The 23,119-nt window shown below is 38.8% G+C and overlaps 1 protein-coding gene across 1 annotated transcript in view; it reads right to left on the reverse strand.

The window, feature by feature from the left end:
• Nucleotides 1-23,119, reverse strand: part of ZFAND3 (zinc finger AN1-type containing 3) — a 327,628-nt gene that overhangs the window by 73,850 nt on the left and 230,659 nt on the right. Inside the window, exon 3 of the mRNA XM_040249777.1 lies at nt 4,713-4,895. Coding sequence (XP_040105711.1) covers nt 4,713-4,895 — 183 coding nt within the window. The remainder of the gene's footprint in view (nt 1-4,712; nt 4,896-23,119) is intronic.

The raw sequence follows: 23,119 nt of genomic DNA on the forward strand, positions 1-23,119 counted from the left end.
ACGAAAGACCTATATATAGAAAACTATAAAACACTGATGAAAGAAATCAAAGAGGACACTAATAGATGGAGAAATATACCATGTTCATGGATCGGAAGAATCAATATAGTGAAAATGAGTATACTACCCAAAGTAATCTACAGATTCAATGCAATCCCTATCAAGCCACCAGGGGTATTTTTCATAGAACTAGAACAAATAATTTCAAGATTTGTATGGAAATACAAAAAACCTCGAATAGCCAAAGCAATCTTGAGAAAGAAGAATGGAACTGGAGGAATCAACTTGCCAGACTTCAGGCTCTACTACAAAGCCACAGTCATCAAGACAGTATGGTACTGGCACAAAGACAGAAATATAGATCAATGGAACAAAATAGAAAGCCCAGAGATAAATCCACACACCTATGGACACCTTATCTTTGACAAAGGAGGCAAGAATATACAATGGAGTAAAGACAATCTCTTTAACAAGTGGTGCTGGGAAAACTGGTCAACCACTTGTAAAAGAATGAAACTAGATCACTTTCTAACACTTCATACAAAAATAAACTCAAAATGGATTAAAGATCTAAACATAAGACCAGAAACTATAAAACTCCTAGAGGAGAACATAGGCAAAACACTCTCCGACATAAATCACAGCAGGATCCTCTATGATCCACCTCCCAGAATTCTGGAAATGAAAGCAAAAATAAACAAATGGGATCTAATTAAAATTAAAAGCCTCTGCACAACAAAGGAAAATATAAGCAAGGTGAAAAGACAGCCTTCTGAATGGGAGAAAACAATAGCAAATGAAGCAACTGACAAACAACTAATCTCAAAAATATACAAGCAACTTATGCAGCTCAACTCCAGAAAAATAAACGACCCAATCAAAAAGTGGGCCAAAGAACTAAATAGGCATTTCTCCAAAGAAGACATACGGACGGCTAACAAACACATGAAAAGATGCTCAACATCACTCATTATCAGAGAAATGCAAATCAAGACCACAATGAGGTACCACTTCACACCAGTCAGAATGGCTGCAATCCAAAAGTCTACAAGCAATAAATGCTGGAGAGGGTGTGGAGAAAAAGGAACCCTCTTGCACTGTTGGTGGGAATGCAAACTAGTACAGCCACTATGGAGAAGAGTGTGGAGATTCCTTAAAAACCTGCAAATAGAACCGCCTTATGACCCAGCAATCCCACTGCTGGGCATACACACTGAGGAAACCAGAATTGAAAGAGACACATGTACCCCAATATTCATCGCAGCACTGTTTATAACAGCCAGGACATGGAAACAACCTAGATGTCCATCAGCAGATGAATGGATAAGAAAGCTGTGGTACATATACACAATGGAGTATTACTCAGCCATCAAAAAGAATACATTTGAATCAGTTCTAATGAGATGGATGAAACTGGAGCCGTTATACAGAGTGAAGTAAGCCAGAAAGAAAAACACCAATACAGTATACTAACACATATATATGGAATTTAGAAAGATGGTAATGATGACCCTGTATGTGAGACAGCAAAAGAGACACAGATGTGTAGAGTGGACTTTTGGACTCTGAGGGAGAGGGAGAGATGATTTGGGAGAACGGCATTGAAACATGTATAATATCATGTAAGAAACGATTCACCAGTCTATGTTTGATGCAGGATACAGGATGCTTGGGGCTGGTGCACGGGGATGATCCAGAGAGATGACATGGGGTGGGAGGCGGGAGAGGGGTTCATGTTTGGGAATTCATGTACACCCGTGGTGGATTCATGTCAATGTATGGCAAAACCAATACAGTATTGTAAAGTAAAATAAAGTAAAAATAAAAATTAAAAAAAAAATAAAAATAAATAAAATAAAAAGAAACACAGGAAGTGCTATGTCCCAGGGGCTCACTAGCTCAGGGCAGGTCAAAGCCCAGGCACAGGACGGGGAAAAGGGTATGAAGATGGAATCCTGTGCTGAACATAAGACCTTCCTTGTATGTCCTTAGAGTCACCTGATAATTAGGCTCACTCAATGAAAATTTCACTTCATCTAACCCCACTTGCTCTGAGTCCATACTTTGCTATTTGTTATATAAATTCTTTTTATGGATCTGCTTCCCAAACAGATCTGAATCCAGAGAAAATGTTTTAGTCATATAGTCACATGGATATAGTGTTTTTATTTCCAATCCCTGTTACAAGGATTTTTCATGATGAATTAACCAAGTAACTTTTGGTTACCCTGTTAAGTTTCCACATAACCTTAATTACAGAGAAAAGAGCTGATCTTACCAACATGTTGTTGTTTGATCACTAAGTCATGTCTGACTCTTTGTGACTCCATGGACTGCAGCACGCCAGGCTTGCCAACATGAACATTTCTATTCTCTATGGCAGTTACATTTCACATTATGAATAAACTGATTAAAAGCATGAGTTCTGAAGACAAATGCCTAACTCTGGATCCTGTTCTGGATTCTACTAGTTTGTTTTGTGTGTGTGCTTAGTCACTCAATCATGCCCAACTCTTTGGGACCCTCTGGACTGTCGCCCATCAGGCTCCTCTATCCATAGAACTTTTCAGACAAGAGTACTGGAGTGGGTCACCATTTCCTCCTCCAGGGGTCTTCCCAACTCAGGGATCAAACCCATGTCTCCTGTGTCTCCTGCACTGCAGGCAGATTCTTTACCTGCTGAGACACTGGGACCCATGAGCAAATTACCTGATAATTTTGTGCTTGTTTCCTTATCTATAGAATGGGGATAATGAGTATTCACAGCTCAATGAGCTGTCACGAGGAATAAAAAGTGAAAATATACAAAACATATAGAACAACGTCTTGCACATAAAAAGTGCTCAATAAAAAAAAAGCTGTTGTTATCTCAGAGCACTTGGGCTGCTCAAGTTGTTTTGATCCTGGCCTGATCCTGCTGTGTGTATCCAATCAAATGCTGTTCCATAAAACGAGATCCTGATCAGCTCCAACCTTGCCGCAGACAAGGAGTCCTTAACCTAAAGGTCATAGTGAGCTTTAGAAAAAATTTTTTTATTCAAAACTGAGTATAAATGGAGGGTGTGTGTTTTTCTGAGACAAGGGGTCACAGCTTCTCAATAACCCCAAAAAGATTTTTAAATATAAAACAAAGCCTACTGTCTTAATGTCACTACCACTTTCATCTATTTTTCTCTTCTTATATAATTTCTACACCTTCTCCTAGGCCTCTTTCAACAGGTTACAACAATTTAAAAATTCTCTCTATGCAGTATTATCTAGTATAATCCTTCCCTTTTTCAATACTGCCAGGTTACTTCTCAGTATAATTGTGGCAATATTACTTCCTTTGCTCAAAAACATGACTACTGTCTTAACAGCCAAGTATCTTCACTGAGCACTCAAGCCACTATGGCATGGCTATAATCTGTCCAGCCTTGTCCTCCATAAATGGCCCTAAAGGAGTGAGTCACTTGCCACTGCAGATTCCATGCAACTTTCCTCCATGTGTCTGTCTTCAAACCAGTAAACCAGTAAATCAACACTCTCCTTCAATAGTCCATGTCTTTAACACATGGAAAAGGACCATTAAAATGGGTGCACACAACTGTGTACCAGGGTTTCTCAACTTTGGCATTACTAACATGTCAGGCTGGATAATTCCTTGCTGTGGAGGGCTTTCAGACACAGTGTCAGAGGTTTACAGCACTGTGGGGAGGGGGAGGAGCAAAACTGCTCCTGGCTGAGAACTGCTAATTTATTATAAGAAATATATTTAATTTCCTCTGATAAACAGAAAGTTCTTTGAGGATAGGGACTATGGCCTTTTTAACTTTTATATTCTCAATTTTACCTAGTATGAAGGCTTATGATAGGTTTAGATAAATATCTGTTCTGTGCTGAAGTTAGAAGACAGAATATCCTAACCTACCATATTCCAAGGATTTCTAGATATTCTGTAAATATGAAACACCAAATTTCAACCTGTTACGTAAAGCTTTTAAAAGGTAAAAATGGCTGTCATTAACATCACTCTAATTTTCAACAAACTCTGTCAATTACAGTTGTGCTCTAAAGGAAATGGCTACAGCACTACAAAACGTAAGTGGACAATGGGCTTCCACATCATACGTATGGTAACAGTATCCTATCACTAAGGACTTACAGAATAGTAACAGAGACTACTTCCTCCTCCCTTCAAATATCCTATGTATACAGAATATAGTGTTATCTCAGTTAACTGCCTAGAAACACTCAAAGCCTATTTAGTGAGAAAGGCAAGGCTTCAATGGAAGGTTGCTAAATCAGGGTAAGTTCCCTAGACCAGTGGTTCCTCAATTCTTGCTGCATATTAAGAAGTCTCTGAAGAATTAAAAAGAACATATCACTGAGCCTCCCTCCAGACCAATTAAATTAGATTCAGGGAAGAAGATTAAAATTGTTTTAAAAATCCCCAGTGGATTCTAATTTACAACCAAGGCTGAGAACTGCCCTAGACTGGTTCAAAATCTCATGTACCTTGACAGTTAACATAAAAGGCACTCTTTTTAGAAAAGTTTAAGCTCAATGGAAGGCTGAAACTTACTCTCTACCTTGGTGACTTGGGCCTGCATGTTACCACTCAATCTTGAATTAAAAGAGCTGCTAGCCTTTCCCTAGGAGAGGCATTACAAAGAAACCCATGATGATCCCTAGGCTGCCTTCTCTGCCACTTCACAGGCCTGAGCACTTACACTCCTCTGTACTTGGTGCAGTTACATTCAGTTCTGTCGGAAGCGGCTGCTGGCTGGGACTAAGAGCTGGCGTGGTTATCGAGGTATCGTTGCTGTCACTGGTGGTCTCTTCGGAAAATAAGTCTGATTGGCTGTTACTTGTACTTGGAGTGGAATCATCGTCTGGCTGTTTCTTTTGAAAATCTGAAGAGAAAGAGTGAAAAGAACAAGTTTAAATGAGGAGTTCACAATTACCTTGGATATTAGAAAATAATGAAAGTGTAAAAATTAAAACTAATTTGAGTGATTAAAAAATGTAACTAAAATACTGATAAAAACCTTAGAAAACTGGTGGAGAGTCAATGAGTTAAAAGATTCCCATGATCCATGTATTATTCATGTAAGCGGTGGACATACTGATTTTAATCTAAGACTCAGAAAAGCCAAATGCATGTTAAAATCTTAGGGGTAAACAAGGATAAAAGGAATAAACAAAAACTGTTCAAACCAATACTGGACAGATTAGAAGGTGAAAAACAGCTGAGGAAAAAAGCAGGGTAAACAGAAAACAAATAATAATGTGCTAGGAGTAAGTTCAGATATACCACGCTCCTCCGTCCATGGGATTTTCCAGGCCAAGAGGGCTGGAGTGGATTGCCATTTCCTTCTCCAGGGGATCTTCCAGACCCAGGAATCGAACCTGGGTCTCCAGCACTGCAGGCAGACGCTTTACCATCTGAGCCACCAGGGAAGCCCTACCACTAGTGGTAATAAATGTCAACAGGCTAAACGTAGCAGGTAAAATACAGAAAATTAAAACTAAACAAACAAAATCCTGTTTGGAAAATCATGGCATTTCCAAGAGACATACTAAAAATATTAACATGAGAGAAAAATTTTAAAGTGTATAAACAAAACACCAGTAAATACAACTGATTAAAAAGCCAATCATAGCTACAAGCACTGTAAGGAAATGTAAACTTTGAAGAAAAAGCATTATGAGAGGTAAAGAAGATCATTATGTTAACAGCAAAAAACAAAATTACCAGAAATATAAAACAACTCTTATTTAATCTATATGCCCCCCAAAACAAGGCCTCAAAATATGTAAAGCAAAAATAATTGGAAATCATTGGAATCTATGGGATTCAATGATTGGAATTATGGGAAACCAATAATTAGATGATGAATTATTTTCAAACACATGTGGAATATTTATAAAAACTGCCTAAAACCTGGATAAATTCTGACCACACATTATGTTATAAAGCAAAAGTCTCAACAGTTAACAAAGAATTAGTAAGAAATAGGCATTATTAATTGACCAGAGAGCAATTAAGTTAAAAATTGGTAATAAAAATCTTATATATCTGCAAGTTTCTAAAATGCACTTTAAACTGAAGGGTCAAATGAGAAATTAGAAAATATGTATAATTAAATGATAATATAATTACTACTTATCAATATCCAGTGCAGACAAAGATGCACATAGAATGCCCTAAGTCATTCTATTAGTAGGTATATACCTCAGAGAAAATCAGCACGCAAGTACAAGGATGCTGATTATATACTGTTTGTATTACTAACAACTCAGAAGCAACCTAAATGTCCATAAATCATAATATATTCAAATAGTGGAATAATGTACACAGTGAAAATCAATGACTATTGCCACAACACATTAACATAAATAAACCTCAAAATTCTGTTGAACAAAAAAGAAAGTCACTAAATAATATAGTAAGATTATACTACATAAACATTAAAAACATGCAAAACAAATCATATATTCTTTAAGAATATGTATCTCTAAGTCATTAAAAAATTAACACAGTTCAGGACAGCAGTGAACAGTGGGATGTGAAGTGAGAACTATGCAGAAATATTCAAAATTATAGGTAATGTCCACTGACAGAGAATAGATTAAAATGGTATATTCATTCAATTGATAAAATAATGTATGGCAGGTAAAATCTTAATAAACGAATAGAGCTGTAAGTACAACAGAAAATCTCAAAAACAATGTCGAGAGAGAAAAGCAAGCTACAGAAAGATATATACGTCTAACGTCCCATGTGTGTATTGCTCAGTCGTTTACTCCGTGAGAGAAAAGTTATGACCAACCTAGACGGCACATTAAAAAGTAGAGACATTACGTTGCCAACAAAGGTCCATCTCGTGAAGGCTGTGGTTTTTCCAGTACTCATATATAGATGTGAGAGTTGGACTATAAAGAAAGTTGGGAGCCAAAGAATTGATGCTTTTAAACTGTGGTGTTGGAGAAGACTCTTGAGAGTCCCTTGGACTGCAAGGAGATCCAACCAGTCCATCCTAAGGGAGATCAGTCTTAAATATTCACTGGAAGGACTGATGCTGAAGCTGAAACTCCAATACTTTGGCCGCCCGATGTGAAGAAATGACTCATCGGAAAAGACCTTGATGCTGGGAAAGATGGAAGGCGGGAGAAGGGGATGGACAACAGAGGAGGAGACGGTTGGATGGCGTCACCAACTGTAAGGACATGAATTTGAATAAACTCCAGGAGTGGTGGTGAAGAGGGAGAACTGGGGTGCCGCAGTCCACGGGGTCGCAAAAAGTCAGACACGACAGAGCAACTGAACTGAACTGAATGCTCAGTCGAGTCCAACTCTGTGGCTCCACAGATTGCAACCTACCAGGCTGCTCTGTCCATCAGTTCAGTTCAGTTCAGTCGCTCAGTCGTGATTTTCTGTTGTCACTGAAGTCTTTCCGGGGCATCTGAAACCTTAGATCTGAACTGAACAAGGATCTTCAATTCCACCTGTAATTTTTTTTATATCTTAAAGCCAGTGGTATGTATGTAACTCCTTAAAGAATTATGTTTACTCTCTGTATGATTCCTTATTAAAAAATCTTATGCTAGACTATGAAGTGGGCTTCCCTGGTGGCTCAGACGGTCTACAGATAATACTGTTCTGTATCAATTCAGAGAAGAACACAAGATCCTGTACACTCCACATCACCTTATCTTTTGGACCAGAGAAGCTGTTGTTATGCTCAATAATCTCATCAGAGTCACTATTCTGACATATTCCGAGCATAAGAATTGCTACCATTAATTTTGCCAAGAGAACGCACTGGTCATAGCAACCACCCTCTTCCAACAACACAAGAGAAGACTCTACACATGGACATCACCAGATGGTCAACACTGAAATCAGACTGATTATATTCTTTGCAGCCAAAGATGGAAAAGCTCTATACAGTCAACAAAAACAAGACCAGGAGCTGACTGTGGCTCAGATCATGAACTCCTTATTACCAAATTCAGACTTAAATTGAAGAAAGTAGGGAAAACCACTAGACCATTCAGGTATGACCTAAATCAAATCCCTTATGATTATACAGTGGAAGTGAGAAATAAATTTAAGGGACTAGATCTGACAGATAGAGTGCCTGATGAACTATGGAATGAGGTTCGTGACATTGTACAGGAGACAGGGATCAAGACCAGCCCCATGGAAAAGAAATGCAAAAAAGCAAAATGGCCATCTGAGGAAGCCTTACAAATAGCTGTGAAAAGAAGACAGGCGAAAAGCAAAGGAGAAAAGGAAAGATATAAGCATCTGAATGCAGAGTTCCAAAGAATAGCAAGAAGATATAAGAAAGACTTCTTCAGCGATCAATGCAAAGAAATAGAGGAAAACAACAGAATGGGAAAGATTAGAGATCTCTTCGAGAAAATTAGAGATACCAAGGGAACATTTCATGCAAAGATGGGCTCGATAAAGGACAGAAATGATATGGACCTAACAGAAGCAGAAGATATTAAGAAGAGGTGGCAAGAATACACAGAAGAACTGTACAAAAAAGATCTTCATGACCCGGATAATCACGATGGTGTGATCACTCATCTAGAGCCAGATATCCTGGAATGTGAAGTCAAGCGGGCCTTAAAAAGCATCACTACAAACAAAGCTAGTGGAGGTGATGGAATTCCATTTGAGCTATTTCAGATCCTCAAAGATGATGCTGTGAAAGTGCTGCACTCAATATCCCAGCAAATTTGGAAAACTCAGCAGTGAGCACAGGACTGGAAAAGGTCAGTTTTCATTCTAATCCCAAAGAAAGGCAATGCCAAAGAATGCTCAAACCACCGCACAATTGCACTCATCTCACATGCTAGTAAAGTTATGCTCAAAATTCTCCAAGCCAGGCTTCAGCAATACGTGAACCGTGAACTTCCTGATGTTCAAGCTGGTTTTAGATAAGGCAGAGGAAACAGAGATCAAACTGCCAACATCCACTGGATCATGGAAAAAGCAAGAGAATTCCAGAAAAGCATCTATTTCTGTATCATTGACTATCCCAAAGCCTTTGACTGTATGGGTCACAATAAACTGTGGAAAATTCTGAGAGAGATGGGAATACCAGACCACCTGACCTGCCTCTTGAGAAATCTGTATGCACGTCAGGAAGCAACAGTTCGAACTGGACATGGAACAACAGACTGGGTCCAAACAGGAAAAGGAGTGTGTCAAGGCTGTATATTGTCACCCTGCTTATTTAACTTCTATGCAGAGTACATCATGAGAAACGCTGGTCTGGAAGAAACACAAGTGGGAATCAAGACTGCCGGGAGAAATATTAATAACCTCAGATATGCAGATGACACCACCCTTATGGCAGAAAGTGAAGAGGAGCTAAAAAGCCTCTTGATGAAAGTGAAAGAGGAGAATGAAAAAGTTGGCTTAAAGCTCAACATTCAGAAAATGAAGATCATGGCATCCGGTCCCATCACCTCATGGGAAATAGACGGGGAAACAGTGGAAACAGTGTCAGACTTTATTTTGGGGGGCTCCAAAATCACTGCAGATGGTGACTGCAGCCATGAAATTAAAAGAGGCTTACTCCTTGGAAGGAAAGTTATGACCAACCTAGATAGCATATTGAGAAGCAGAGACATTACTTTGCCGACCAAGGTCCATCTAGTCAAGGCTATGGTTTTTCCTGTGGTCATGTATGGATGTGAGAGTTGGACTGTGAAGAAGGCTGAGCACCGAAGAATTGATGCTTTTGAACTGTGGTGTTGGAGAAGACTCTTGAGAGTCCCTTGGACTGCAAGGAGATCCAACCAGTCCATTCTGAAGGAGATCAACCCTGGGATTTCTTTGGAAGGAATGATGCTAAAGCTGAAGCTCCAGTACTTTAGCCACCTCATGTGAAGAGTTGACTCATTGGAAAAGACTCTGATTGAAGGCAGGAGGAGAAGGGGATGACAGAGGATGAGATGGCTGGATGGCATCACCGACTCGATGGACGTGAGTCTGAGTGAACTCCGGGAGTTGGTGATGGACAGGGAGGTCTGCCGTGCTGCAATTCACAGGGTCGCAAAGAGTCGGCCACGACTGAGCGACTGAACTGAATTGATGTTGCGTTTACCATGTACCAGGCACTGAACTAAATGTTTTATCTATTTAACTCATTTACTTTAATCCTCCAAACAACCCTACCAAGGGAGATATAAATTACCACCACTTCGTTGATGAAGAAACTGAGGTTTGGAAAATTTTGGTTAATTTGTTTCAATAGCTAGTAAGCAATAGAATCAGGATTTAAACACAGGTTTATCTGACATGAAAATTCATGGTCTTCAGTCTTAACTACAGGATGAAAAAGCATCCATGTCAAACCCCCACCTATTTACAGCATCAAAGGTGAATGCAATGGAGTTAGCCAAAGAATCACTAATCTGCTGTGCCCATCAGTGATTTAAAGCCTCTACTACTTCTGTGTATTTATTTCTCCTAGCCACTTTCTTATTCTTCAGTGTTTTGACATTTAATGACTTATTATCCCAATGTTAGTTGTACAGCATTTTTAGAGAAAAGGGTACTAAGTGGAATAAAAATACTGCAGATAATGCTTTTTTTATATCACGTCATCTCATTAGCTCTATGTCAATAATCATTGTGTCCCTCCTATAGCCACTTCTTTAGCACTTAATTGGAAATAAGACCCTAGAAGAATTGAAATTGAGTCATCATTGTACCTTTTAACAGAATCCCCAATGCCTCAAGACAGACACACACATAGAATCACTCACTGAGGCACGATAACTCTTTGAAGTTAAATCACACTGGTGTCCGAAGACAATTACCAGGTCCCACCTACACAATCTCCAGCCCATGTTTACCGTTTCTTGATGTCAAGGTGCTCCTCTTTAAATAAGTTTTCTTTTGTGAATCTGCAGCTGACATAATGTACCTTCTTTTAACCCATTTTCTCACTGATGTCTTTTATGTACCACCACAGGACAACGGTGTGAAAAAAAAAAAAAAATCACAGGGCTAACAGTATTCTTCACAAACCAAATTGGCTGCAAACAAGAGAACTACTAGAAGCTTTATACACTCTCCATTTCAATTCAATAAAGAAATCAGAAATAACAGAATTTTACAACCAGAATTAACTTTAAAGATCCAGCTCAATCCTCTCACTTTACAGATAAAGAAAGCAAGAGCCAAGAAAGTTGATGCAACTCACCAGATGAATTGTAAGAGCTAACTGTAAGAGTTTTCTAACTCCCAAGCAAAAGTTGGCAGCTTTAAAGTCAGATCTAGAATCAAATTCGGACTTTGTATACGGCTAAGAGCAAACTGTTTACTCTTTGGGGGTCTTGTCTGTAAAACGAAAGGAACGAGTTTTTTCTACCTCTCAGGATAGTGTGGATTAAACAAGATAATGTACAAAAGGTATCTGCACATGTTCAGTTCAGTTCAGTGGCTCAGTCATGTCTGACTCAGAGCCTTTTCAAATGAGTCAGTTCTTTGCATCAGGTGGCCAAAGTATTGGAGTTTCAGCTTCAGCATCAGTCCTTCCAATGAACATCCAGGACTGATCTCCTTTAGAATGGACTGGTTGGATCTCCTTGCTGTCCAAGGGACTCTCAAGAGTCTTCTCCAACACCACAGTTCAAAAGCATCAATTCTTCGGTGCTCAGCTTTCCTCATAGTCCAACTCTCACATCCATACATGAGTACTGGAAAAACCATAGCTTGACAAAATGGACTTTTGTCAGCAAAGTACTGTCTCTGCTTTTTAATATGCTATCTAGGTTGGTCATAACTTTTCTTCCAAGGAATGCTTTTTAATTTCATGGCTGCAGTCACCATCTGCAGTGATTTTGGAGCCCCCCAAAATAAAGTCTGACACTGTTTCCACTGTTTCCCCATCTATTTCTCATGAAGTGATGGGACCGGATGCCATGATATCAGTTTCCTGAATGTTGAGCTTTAAGCCAACTTTTTTACTCTCTGCTTTCACTTTCATCAAGAGGCTTTTTAGTTCTTCTTCACTTTCTGCCATAAGGGTGGTGTCATCTGCATATCTGAGGTGATTGATATTTCTCCCGGCAATCTTGATTTCAGCTTGTGCTTCTTCCAGCCTAGAGTTTCTCATGATGTACTCTGCATATAAGTTAAATAAGCTCTTGTTCCTTTCTTTCTGTATCATTCAGCATCTAATTTATGACTAGAAACAGAAGTAAAAAAAAAGAAACTCCAGAAGTCTATTCCAAGGACAGAGGGAGCAGATATATATTCCATGTAAAAAGTAAACAACAAAATAGGCAGAGACTGCCTCCTGTTACTCTACTCTGGAATAGTCACTCCATTTGATCCAGAAACAGAAAAGACTTGTTACTTGTTGGTTTACAGTTCTCATATAAATGGGAAAACTAGAGCTCTCCAAGCTTATCCATCGTTTTGAGGGGGGGGGGAGGAATAATTATCTATTTTTGTAAATTGGTAGAGTTTATCCTATATACAAATGTATAAATTTGGCCTTGAATAACGTTTCTCCAAAATAAACTGTTTGGAAAACCTAAGTTAAAACTTTTGAATTTTAAACGGATTGCTGCTGAAAAGGGAACAGAAGCCAAGATCTTGGCAGCTTATCTTATTATCAACTAAGGGGAAAAATAATTTCTCAACAAACGTACTCTTAGAACCTGAGGTATCCAGAAATGGGATGGTTCCACAAGCTAAAAAAGCTGACCTAATGCCACCAGCTGAGCCAAAATGGCCAGTGGAGAAGTCCCTGGGGCTGGTTACAAACATACTCACTAGACATACTTTTTCCCGTGATCTTCAGAATGATTTTTCTCACAGGTCAGTCTTCTTACTGCAAAGTGCAACTCAAAAGACTGGGAGCACCAAGAAAGCACACTGTCCTTCCTGCTCTGCTGACATGCTCATTCACCTGGGCTGTCTCACTGGGACTATATTCTATCTAGTCATTACTCAAGACTTCTTTGTATGTGTGTGTGTGTGTGTATATATATATATAATTTATCTCTTAGATGAAACTACACAGATTTGGCAAGATGATTAGCTCACTTAAACTCCCACCTGCTTCCAGATTATGATCATACCTATGTCTTTTTGAGTGATTTGCCATTCCCTTCTCCAGGGGACCTCCCTAACTCAGGGATTGTACCCAGGTCTCCTGCATTGCAAGCAGATTCTTCACCATCTGAGCTACCAGGGAAGCCCTTCTTCAAGGCAGAGAATACATAAAAGTGATTTGGAAAGGATTTCGCTAAACTTTTTCTTTAAAAATTAATTATTTTTTAAAAAACGTTCTTGTAACCTTCTTTTTCCTCTTCAAAAGATACCCATTAGTTTTCCTTTGTCACTTATAGATCTCTGTGATCACTGACAGGCACAAGTAATGTCCATTTATCATACAGAAACCAAGCCAATTCATTTTTGTTCAGTTCAGTCGCTCTGTCATGTCCAACTCTCTGTGACCCCATGGACTGCAGCACGCCAGGCCTCCCTGTCCATCACCAACTCCCGGAGTTTATCCAAACTCATGTCCATCGAGTCGGTGATGCTATCCAACCATCTCATCCTCTGTCGTCCCCTTCTCCTCCCGCCTTTAATCTTTCCCAGCATCAGGGTCTTTTCCAATGAGCCAGTTCTTCGCATCAGGTAGCCAAAGTATTGGAGTTTCAGCTTCAGCATCAGTCCTTCCAATGAACATCCAGGACTGATCTCCTTTAGGACAGACTGACTGGATCTCCTTGCTGTCCAAGGGACTCTCAAGAGTCTTCTCCAACACCACAGTTCAAAAGCATCAATTCTTCGGTGCTCAGCTTTCCTCACAGTCCAACTCTCACATCCATACATGAGTACTGGAAAAACCACAGCTTTGACTAGATGGACCTTCTTTGACAAAGTAATGTCACTTTTGTTATACATTTGCAATCACCAATTTTTCATACTGTAAGCAAGATTTCATCAAACTTCCTCAGGTTATACTGCTAGAAGCACATCAACGAGGTAAAAGAGGATGCATATTTTTAAAGCATTTGGCACACGCTGTCAGATTTTCTTGGCATGATTCCCTGTGATTCCCCACAGCACAAGACTTACTATGGTGTGTAAGAATCATCTGTTCACTTGTCTCCCACATTACACAGGCCCGGGACAGAAACAGTGCTTCATAAATGTTAACTGGATAAGTAAGTGGCCGAATGTTTTTCAGCAGAAAGCCTATCACTGAAATACATTTCAAATTATTTTATCAATTGTTATTTTAAACCCTTCAAAAACTATTCTGTGTGCCTCTATGGGCAGTCCTAAGCATCATCTGGTTTAGCAATTCTAGAAGATGAAGTGCTATGAATTTCTATTTTCATCATCAATAAGGAGAGGTGAGAAATTCAACTGCATTTATTCTAACTCATTCATTAAATCTATCTGGCCACTAATAAGACATCTACAGCATTATTACAGACCACTAAATCTGGATATGGCTTAAACTGGAGGTGAAAGAAGAACTAAGAATTAAGTGCCTACTGTGAATAAGACACTCTGCCAGAGACCTTACGTTCATTTTCTCATTTAATTCTCAAAATAAACTGGGTGGCAGATTTCATCTCCACATTTCAGCAGAGGCTGAGGAGCATGGCAAGTTTGGGCAACCTTCTCCCTCCTAAATATGCTGGAGCTAGGGTGTCAGACCCAATTTCGGGTAACTCTTGCACCGAAATTCCCACTAAAGAATGCATCATCAAAGCAACCTTGGCCCAACCTGTAGGGTGACTTTTCCAGTCTCCACTTTCCATTCCCAGGCTCCAACCCCCCAATATGACTCTATATCACAGATGACAACTCCATGTTGCCACTGGGAGCTTTAATTTGGTATTTCACACCATAAAATGCTTCATGTTTCAAGTACCCAATTAAAGCAAAATTGAAATGTTGAAAATAAAAATTCAGTTCTGATATTTCCGAAGTCTGATTCATGCAAGGCACTGTATAATATAAAAAGCCTCCTCTAATGAAATAGGGTCCTTTCTCCTCTTTTCTTCATCCCTTCTCCTAGTTTATCTCCACAACAGGCTACAGCTTCCTCCCATAAACACATTTCTAGGTTTTTAAAGCTTCACATTCCCACCCCAACCACAAACCTTAGAGATCAAATTTTAAAAAGCTACAAACCCATTAGCAGTAGCCAACCAATTCACAAGTCAGAGTTCCATTCCAGCCTTCTAATTAAAATCTTAAACTCTAGTATTTAAATGTTAATCTGGGTTAATAGCCTCAGCAAAAAACAAATCGGTTTAATCAAGAATGACCAAGAAGCAAAGGACAATATAATTCCCATCAAAATCTTAAAATGCAGTCACCTTCAGTTCAGTTCAGTTCAGTTCAGTAGCTCAGTCATGTTCAACTCTTTGCAACCCCATGAATTGCAGCACACCAGGCCTCCCTGTCCATCACCAACTCCCGGAGTTCACTCAGACTCACGTCCATCGAGTCCGTGATGCCATCCAGCCATCTCATCCTCTGTCGTCCCCTTCTCCTCCTGCCCCCAGTCCCTCTCAGCATCAGTCTTTTCCAATGAGTCAACTCTTCGCATCAGGTGGCCAAAGTATTGGAGTTTCAGCTTTAGCATCATTCCTTCCAAAGAACACCCAGGACTGATCTCCTTTAGAATGGACTGGTTGGATCTCCTTGCAGTCCAAGGGACTCTCAAGAGTCTTCTCCAGCACCACACTTCAAAAGCGTCAATTCTTCGGCGCTCAGCTTTCTTCACAGTCCAACTCTCACATCCATACATGACCCACTGGATAAACCATAGCCTTGACCAGATGGACCTTTGTTGGCAAAGTAATGTCTCTGCTTTTGAACATGCTATCTAGGTTGGTCGTAACTTTCCTTTTGATCCTAACTTATAGGGAAAACTGTAATCTGCTCAATGTGGATGGCAACCCACTCCAGTATTCTTGCCTGGAGAATCCCAGGGATGGCGGAGCCTGGTGGGCTGCCATCTGTGGGGTCGCACAGAGTCAGACACGACCGATGTGACTTAGCAGCAATGTGGCTTGGTTCATTCGAACTTTCTTTCATGAACCCTCTCCTAGCTTCTTTCAAAACCAAAACCTTTAGCCTACAAGATTCTCTCTCACGATGATTCCTTCTCTTTAAAATCTATATGTCTTCACTGACTGATACTGTTTTGATACTGCCTGATACTTTCAGTCAAGTTTTGAAAACATACATGATTATTTATATATATGTATATAAGTACACACCGTATACATCCCCTGTTGAAGATAAATAACTATTGTCCTATGTTCCTTATTTATGTCCACAAATCTGCCCACTTTGAAGTATTACCTCAGAAATTAAAATGGACCTTGTCTTCTGTCCTTTTTCCCTTCTCAGGAGATGTGACCATCATTCTCCTAGAGGCTGAAGTCAGAAGCCTGGGAATTATCTCAGATTCCATGTGCCCCCTCTCTTAATTCTACATCTCAAAAATCACCACATCTCCTCTTTACTACTCCTAAGGATCTCTAGAATCCATCCACTTCTCCACTACCACTCTAGCCTGAGTCATCATCATCTGTCAGAATGCTTCACTAGCATCTTGCTTTCTTTACATCCTATCCTCTCTTGTGCCACACTGTAATCCATTCTATACAAAGCAATCAGAGTAATATTAAAAAAGTCATTTTCCTCCATAAACCCTTGACTGACCTTCCATTGCCTTAATAATCAGCTCCACATTTCTAATCTTGCCTTCCAAGTTAGACATCTCCATGAACTGGCTTCTGGCTATCTCTTCAGTCCCATCTTAAGCCACTGCTCCTCTCTCCCCGCCCCTGGCTTCAGCCATTCTGGACAGCTTGGGCTTTTTTAACTTTTCATTTTCTCAACCTGGAGTCCTTTGATCAAGGCATGTGAGAGACTCTTTTTCTTTATCTTGCTATTCACACCTTGGTATCTCCTACTCATTTTGAACCTTAACATAAGCACTCTTTCCTCAGGGAAGCCCTTTGATTACCCATAGAAGATACTGAATAAATATTTTTTGGATGAATGAATGAATGTCTTATTCACTGTGTGTGCCAGTTCCTAGCAAAATGCTCACCACATAATAAAGATTTCTTGAATTTAACTTATTTAGTACTGGTGATAACAAACTAAGTTTAAAAACATTTGTTCTCTTCGACATTAACAGACTTCAAATTGCTATAAAATTTATTTCTAGGAAACAAGAATGTGTCTACGAACAGCAGAAATATTAAGCATCCCTGTCAATAAGCAGATGTGTGAATTTTACAAACTATCCCTGCACATATAAAATATATACTACTCACTACAGGTTAACTGGTTGTGATAGAATTCAAAAAGGTCTGCTTACCAAAAAGCTGCAAGCTTTTATTTCAAAACACTAGAAACAGCACTCGACTCACTCCCAAAAGTACGTTTTCCAATGCTTCTTGCAAAAGTAGCCAATAGATACTACACGACGGTGTCAAACTTATGAGCAAAACTCTTATCAGTAATTAAGCTTATTTTATAATCTGGTTTATCACTCAAATTATACAGTCTCTAGATTCTTCACACCTATAGCACCTTCTGCTCAAGTGTGAACTAGCAAAAAAAAAAAAAAAAGTTATTTAGAAGAAGGCTTGTTTCTTATACAGCATTTATTCTGCAGACTATACAGTTTTCCCAGCAATAGGGTCTCATATTCATTTACAGGGCATAAATTAACATGTTAACACTATGGCAAATATCTAACAATCCATTAGTACTACATAACATAGTGCACAAGAGAGACATTTACCTCATTTTGGTCTTTCAAAGTGTCAATTTTTTTAAAAAAAGCTGAAAGCACAAGAAGTTTTCTGAATATTGTGACATTAATCTGGTTTCAACAAAATGAACATTTGATGATGTGTGTGCTTATACATAACATCCTATACAGCTCAACCATCAAAATAAACAACAGAGTAGGCATAGCGTGTAAATATTAGGCAAAGTTGACAAAATAAAACATGCAAATTAGAACCAAAACAACGAAACAAAAAACCCTGACCTGTTTATAGCTGATCCTTCATACCAGCTAAAGACCTCCCCTGAATCAGTAGTCCTTCCTGTCATTCAGAATCACTCTGATGGCACAGGTGTGACATGAACATTGCTAGAGAGGCTGGAGCCTGGAAGATTTCTTTTCCCCGCCAGTTCAGATCCAAGGTTTCAAATGCCCCAGAAAGACTTCAGTGACAACAGAACAGAAAATTAGAAAAGCTTGGGAATACACAAGCAAAAGAAAACCCCCCTTTTTTAGATCCTTGACTGTTTTTACAATTATATTCATAGCCTTCATGCTACCAGCCCTTCATTTTACCATGCAGAAGTGACAGGAGAAAAAGACAAAACAAAGCCCCTCCCACTGGGCCCTAACCCTGACCCTGACCCTGACCCTGACCCTAACCCTAGCCCTAGCCCTAGCCCTGACCCTGACCCTGACCCTGGCCCTGGCCCTAGCCCTAGCCCTAGCCCTAACCCTAACCCTAACCCTCCTTGGGAAAGCGGAAGGGGAGCAGTGTTTGTGCTCCCACCCACTGCTCCCCTCTCAACTGTCTCTGCTCCCCTCCAGGTGTGACGGCAGCTCGTACCGTTCGTTAATCATATTTTTCACTCAGTTCTCAGTCTTCCATCTCACAACAGGGTCACATGCCACCAAGCTTCAGTCCTCTAACTGTTAAGCCCTATCACCAAGCTGAGTGCTTCAAAGTTTCAGGAAATTCAATTCACAGTGGTAGTGTTAACTCTTGAGACACACGCTCCCTCAAGATAAAACTTGTAAATGTTCAGCACAAATTATTATTTTTCAAACAATGTAAAGCAGTGTATTTTGAGAATGGCAGTCTTTCTCAAAAAGTAACAGAACACACGTTGGTTCACAGTGCTAAGAGAAATTTTTTTTAAGGATGAAGTGATAGGTTTGCTAACATTTTCTTATTACACCTATTAAAGCATACTAGGGGGTTCTCAGTGAAGACTATGATTTTCACAAGATCCAAAGATCAGGGCTGACTAATGTTTATCCAATGAACTCAAGGTAGCAAAAGAATGTAATGTCTGTATGATTCACAATCCCCAAAAGGCATATGTCTGATTGTAGAAAGAGTATGAATTCATAACTATAGACAGTTGTGCAAAAGTTGCAGCATAAAAGAAGGCAAAACTAGTTCTTCACATAAGGGTATCAAGTAATGACCTAAGAAATTTTTTTACTCATGAGAAGAGTTAGTGCAGATACCTACAGAGCTCCATCACAGTGTGATGTCTAGGAATGCAGAATCAGACTGAGTTCACATCCTGGCCCAACCCCTTAACTGCTGTGTGACCTTGGGCAAGCTATTCAGCTTCTCCTGCTTCAGTTTTCCCCTTCTCTAAAACGGGAATCATCATTATCTATTTCATAAGGTTATTAGGTGGATTATGTTAGATAATTAAATGTTAAAAATTTTAGAACAATGACCAGCTAGTAAATGGACTTTTTATTACTTTCTGCCTTCTTGTGCACAATTTAAAAATTTGCTAGTCTGAAACTGTGAAAAATAAGTTCTCTGGAGTCAAAGAATGACCAGAACAGCATTATTCGCCTACCTTGTCCTCCTATCAATGTGCATGAGGTAAGCCAATCTGGGGTTATAAACTCAAGCTTACAGAGGCCATGCAGATACGTGTACAAAGTCAGCTGGCTAAAAATAGTAGGGAGTGATGGCTATTGTTGCTAACTGGCAACTGTAAGCCTCACCTAGAGGTACCTGATTCCAAACTTAAAAACAAAAATAAAAACCTCTGAAAACAACAAATCTGTGACCTTCAAGCCTGTAGTTTATAAGACTTATTTAAATAGAAACAGAGTATTTATGACAGAAGGTTTGTACACTGCATTATTAATTCCACATATTGGTAAAGAAAGGATTCATCAGATATACATGGTTAGATATACAGAGCAAACAGGAAAATACAGAGATAAAATATATACAGAGAGAATCAGATCTGTGTTTAAATCCTGGCTAAGCTAATGAGAAGCTGTTATCACCTCAAGAAAGTTATTGACCCTATTTATGATTGTTCTCATCTGCAAAACATCTATCCAAAAAGATCTTTCGTCTAAGATTGTTGTGAGAAGGGGAGATAATGTGTGTGTTCTTCATGAAACAGAGGCACTGAATAAATTTCTGAAGGGGTAACAAATGAGAGTCATGTGGTCTGGAACAGATTCTTATCCTACGGTTCCTTCTATCAGTTTGGCCCAATGCAGCATGCACTAGATGTCTTAATGTGCGTCAGACATGTTAAAAGATGTCTCATGGCCAAGTGTGATGATTTGGACAGGGAAACATAATCCTCTTACCAGAAGGGCCAGAAAATACGTGGGAACAGTAATACAACCTAGGGTTCATAACATAGGTGCACAGAAAATTTTGCATATTACAGTAGGTTAACCTTACAAAATTATACGGGCCTGTGTATACACAGAAGCCCATTTTTCTCCTCAGAAAATGGAACATAAATACTATAATTCTGAAAGATATTACAGATGGAAAGGGTCTAAAAGAAGTCAGATTGAGTTTGAAAGAAGACCTGTCTCAAATATATGGCCATTACTAGTGATTTTATAACACTAGATCAATACAACAGATCAATACAATAGACCTAATTCCGACTTTCCAAGTTGCTGATTACTGGACAGTGTGGGCTGAAGAAACAGTCTTAAGTTTCTACCAGGCTCTATTAAATTCTATTATTGCCTTATGAAAAATCTGAATATTGCAGTAAACCTATACTATGATGATACCAGTTTATTGAAAATAAAGCCTTACTTGAGAAAACTGTTTTTTCCAGACAACTGAAAACCTTGTTCTTTATAAAATACAAGATTGTTGTTGTTTAGTGGCTAAGTCGTGTCTGACTCTTTTGCAACCCCATGGACTCCTCTGCCCATGGGATTTGGGGCAATACTGGAGTGGGTTGCCATTTCCTTCTCCAGGGGATCTGCCTGATCCAGAGATCAAACTTGTGTTTCCTGCATTGGCAGGCAGATTCTTTACCACTGAGCCACCAGGGAAGCCCCAAATACAAGATGCTCTGACACCAATTCAAAATTTAATATGTTTTAAATTAATGAGGCCATGCTATGTTTACTTTATTTTGTTTCTCTTTCAATGACTGCAACTCAAGTTTGCTCCTGAGTCTCAGATGGATGAAGGCTACTAAGTTAATGTACTGAAGTATTTATAGGTCCTTATCTAATGGGAAAAATAAATTACTACAAAATTCTTAAGAACCAACTGCCTTTTACTAACCAAATAATCCAATATGATTTTGTCTAAATTTCATTTAAGACAGGTGAAATTTGATATAACTCATTTTAAAATACTTTTTCCATTGGGGAATATGCTTTTATTTCACTTGAAAGTATGGGTAAATGCATTTTGAATGGGATGAGGAAGAGGAAGTTACTAATATCCATTTTTAAATTATCTTTGAAATATTTAATGATGTGATATAGGCAAATTCTTCAAATTTTAAGGTCATATTAATACTAAACAAATTAAGTGACAATGTTATGTGTAGACACAGCTCTAAGTGCCCCTACTTTTATTCTAGGTAGCCCAATAAGTGGTTATGTAATTCAAATCCTTTATAACTTCTAATTTTGGTAATTAAATTTGGGCTTAGATCTTACATTAAAGAGAATTTGCTTACTGTTAATTCTGATCAATAAGAAAAGAAAATGAGACATTTCAACTGTCACCACTAGGACTCAGCCTTCATAGATAATATCCTTGGCTTCTAACAGGAATGCTGTAAGAAAGAACCATGTAAAACACACTTTTTAAAAACAAATTGAAGTATAGTTGATTTACAATATTGTGTTCGTTTCAGGTATACAGCCAAGTGATTCAGTATTTTTGAAGATAATATTCCATTACAGGTTATTACAAGAAAATGGGTGTAACTCTCTATACTATACAGTATACTCCTATAGCTTATCTATTTTATAATAGTAGTTTGTTAATCCTATACCCCTGATTGTTCCTCCTCGCTTCCCGCTTCCCTTTGGTAACCACAAGTTTGTTTTCTGTATCTGTGAGTCTGAAACATACTACTCTTTGAAGGGCTATAACTGAGACCATGGTTCACTACTCTTCTCACTATCCACCTCAGAGTTCACAGGATGTTGACCTGTATGCATTTCTGTTTTTGCTCTGACTCCTAGGAAGCTCAGATCTCAATCTGCACTCTGTCCTGAATGATTATACAGACATTTATGGCATGAATTTCTGTGTTCAAATTCTTCATCTTACTAATAAATCTGAATTTTCCCTTTGTCTTGTTTTCTTCTTTTAAAAAGAAAAAGTATATTGTACTCTGTATGTTACTTTTTAACTAAACTACCATTTGTTTAGAAAATAGTGACAAATAAAAATAAATACCACAGTCTCATTTTACATGGGGATTTCATAAAGATAAATATTTGTAAATAATAAATATTTAAGCCTGTATCTATGCTGAAATGAAGGCTACTAATAAAACCAAAAGGTACAAAATTATAGTAAGTCCCCTATGTACAAACCTTCAAGTTACAAACTTAAGATGTGAATGTGCATCTGGTTTCAGCAAGGAACCAGAACCTCTGCCATCAGCGTCAGGCATGAGTGACACTGCAGCTTGCCCTCCAACTCCTATGGCTAACAATCCTTTGGCTCTACCATCTCCCACCACCTCTCCTTCCTTCAGTCAGTAACTCTTCTTGCCTGTTCACTCGATGCCAGTCCCTGGAAGCCAGCGGTTGTACTATACTATTGTACTTTTCGAGGTACTGTACTGTGAAACTAAAAATGTTTGCTTTATTTTTTATGTGTTACTTGTGTGAAAAAGTATTATAAACCTATTACAGTATGGTACTATATAGCTGATTTTGTTAGTTGAGTACCTAGGCTAACTATGTTTGACTTACAAGCTAATTGGACTCTTGGAACTGAACTCGTTCGTATGTAGGGGACTTACTTTACTAGAAAATGTATGAGTATGTCAAATTAGGAATAAAATTATACA

The sequence above is a fragment of the Oryx dammah genome, unplaced genomic scaffold (genome assembly GCF_014754425.2).
Source record: "Oryx dammah isolate SB20612 unplaced genomic scaffold, SCBI_Odam_1.1 HiC_scaffold_11, whole genome shotgun sequence".
NCBI classification, from domain to species: Eukaryota; Metazoa; Chordata; class Mammalia; order Artiodactyla; family Bovidae; genus Oryx; species Oryx dammah.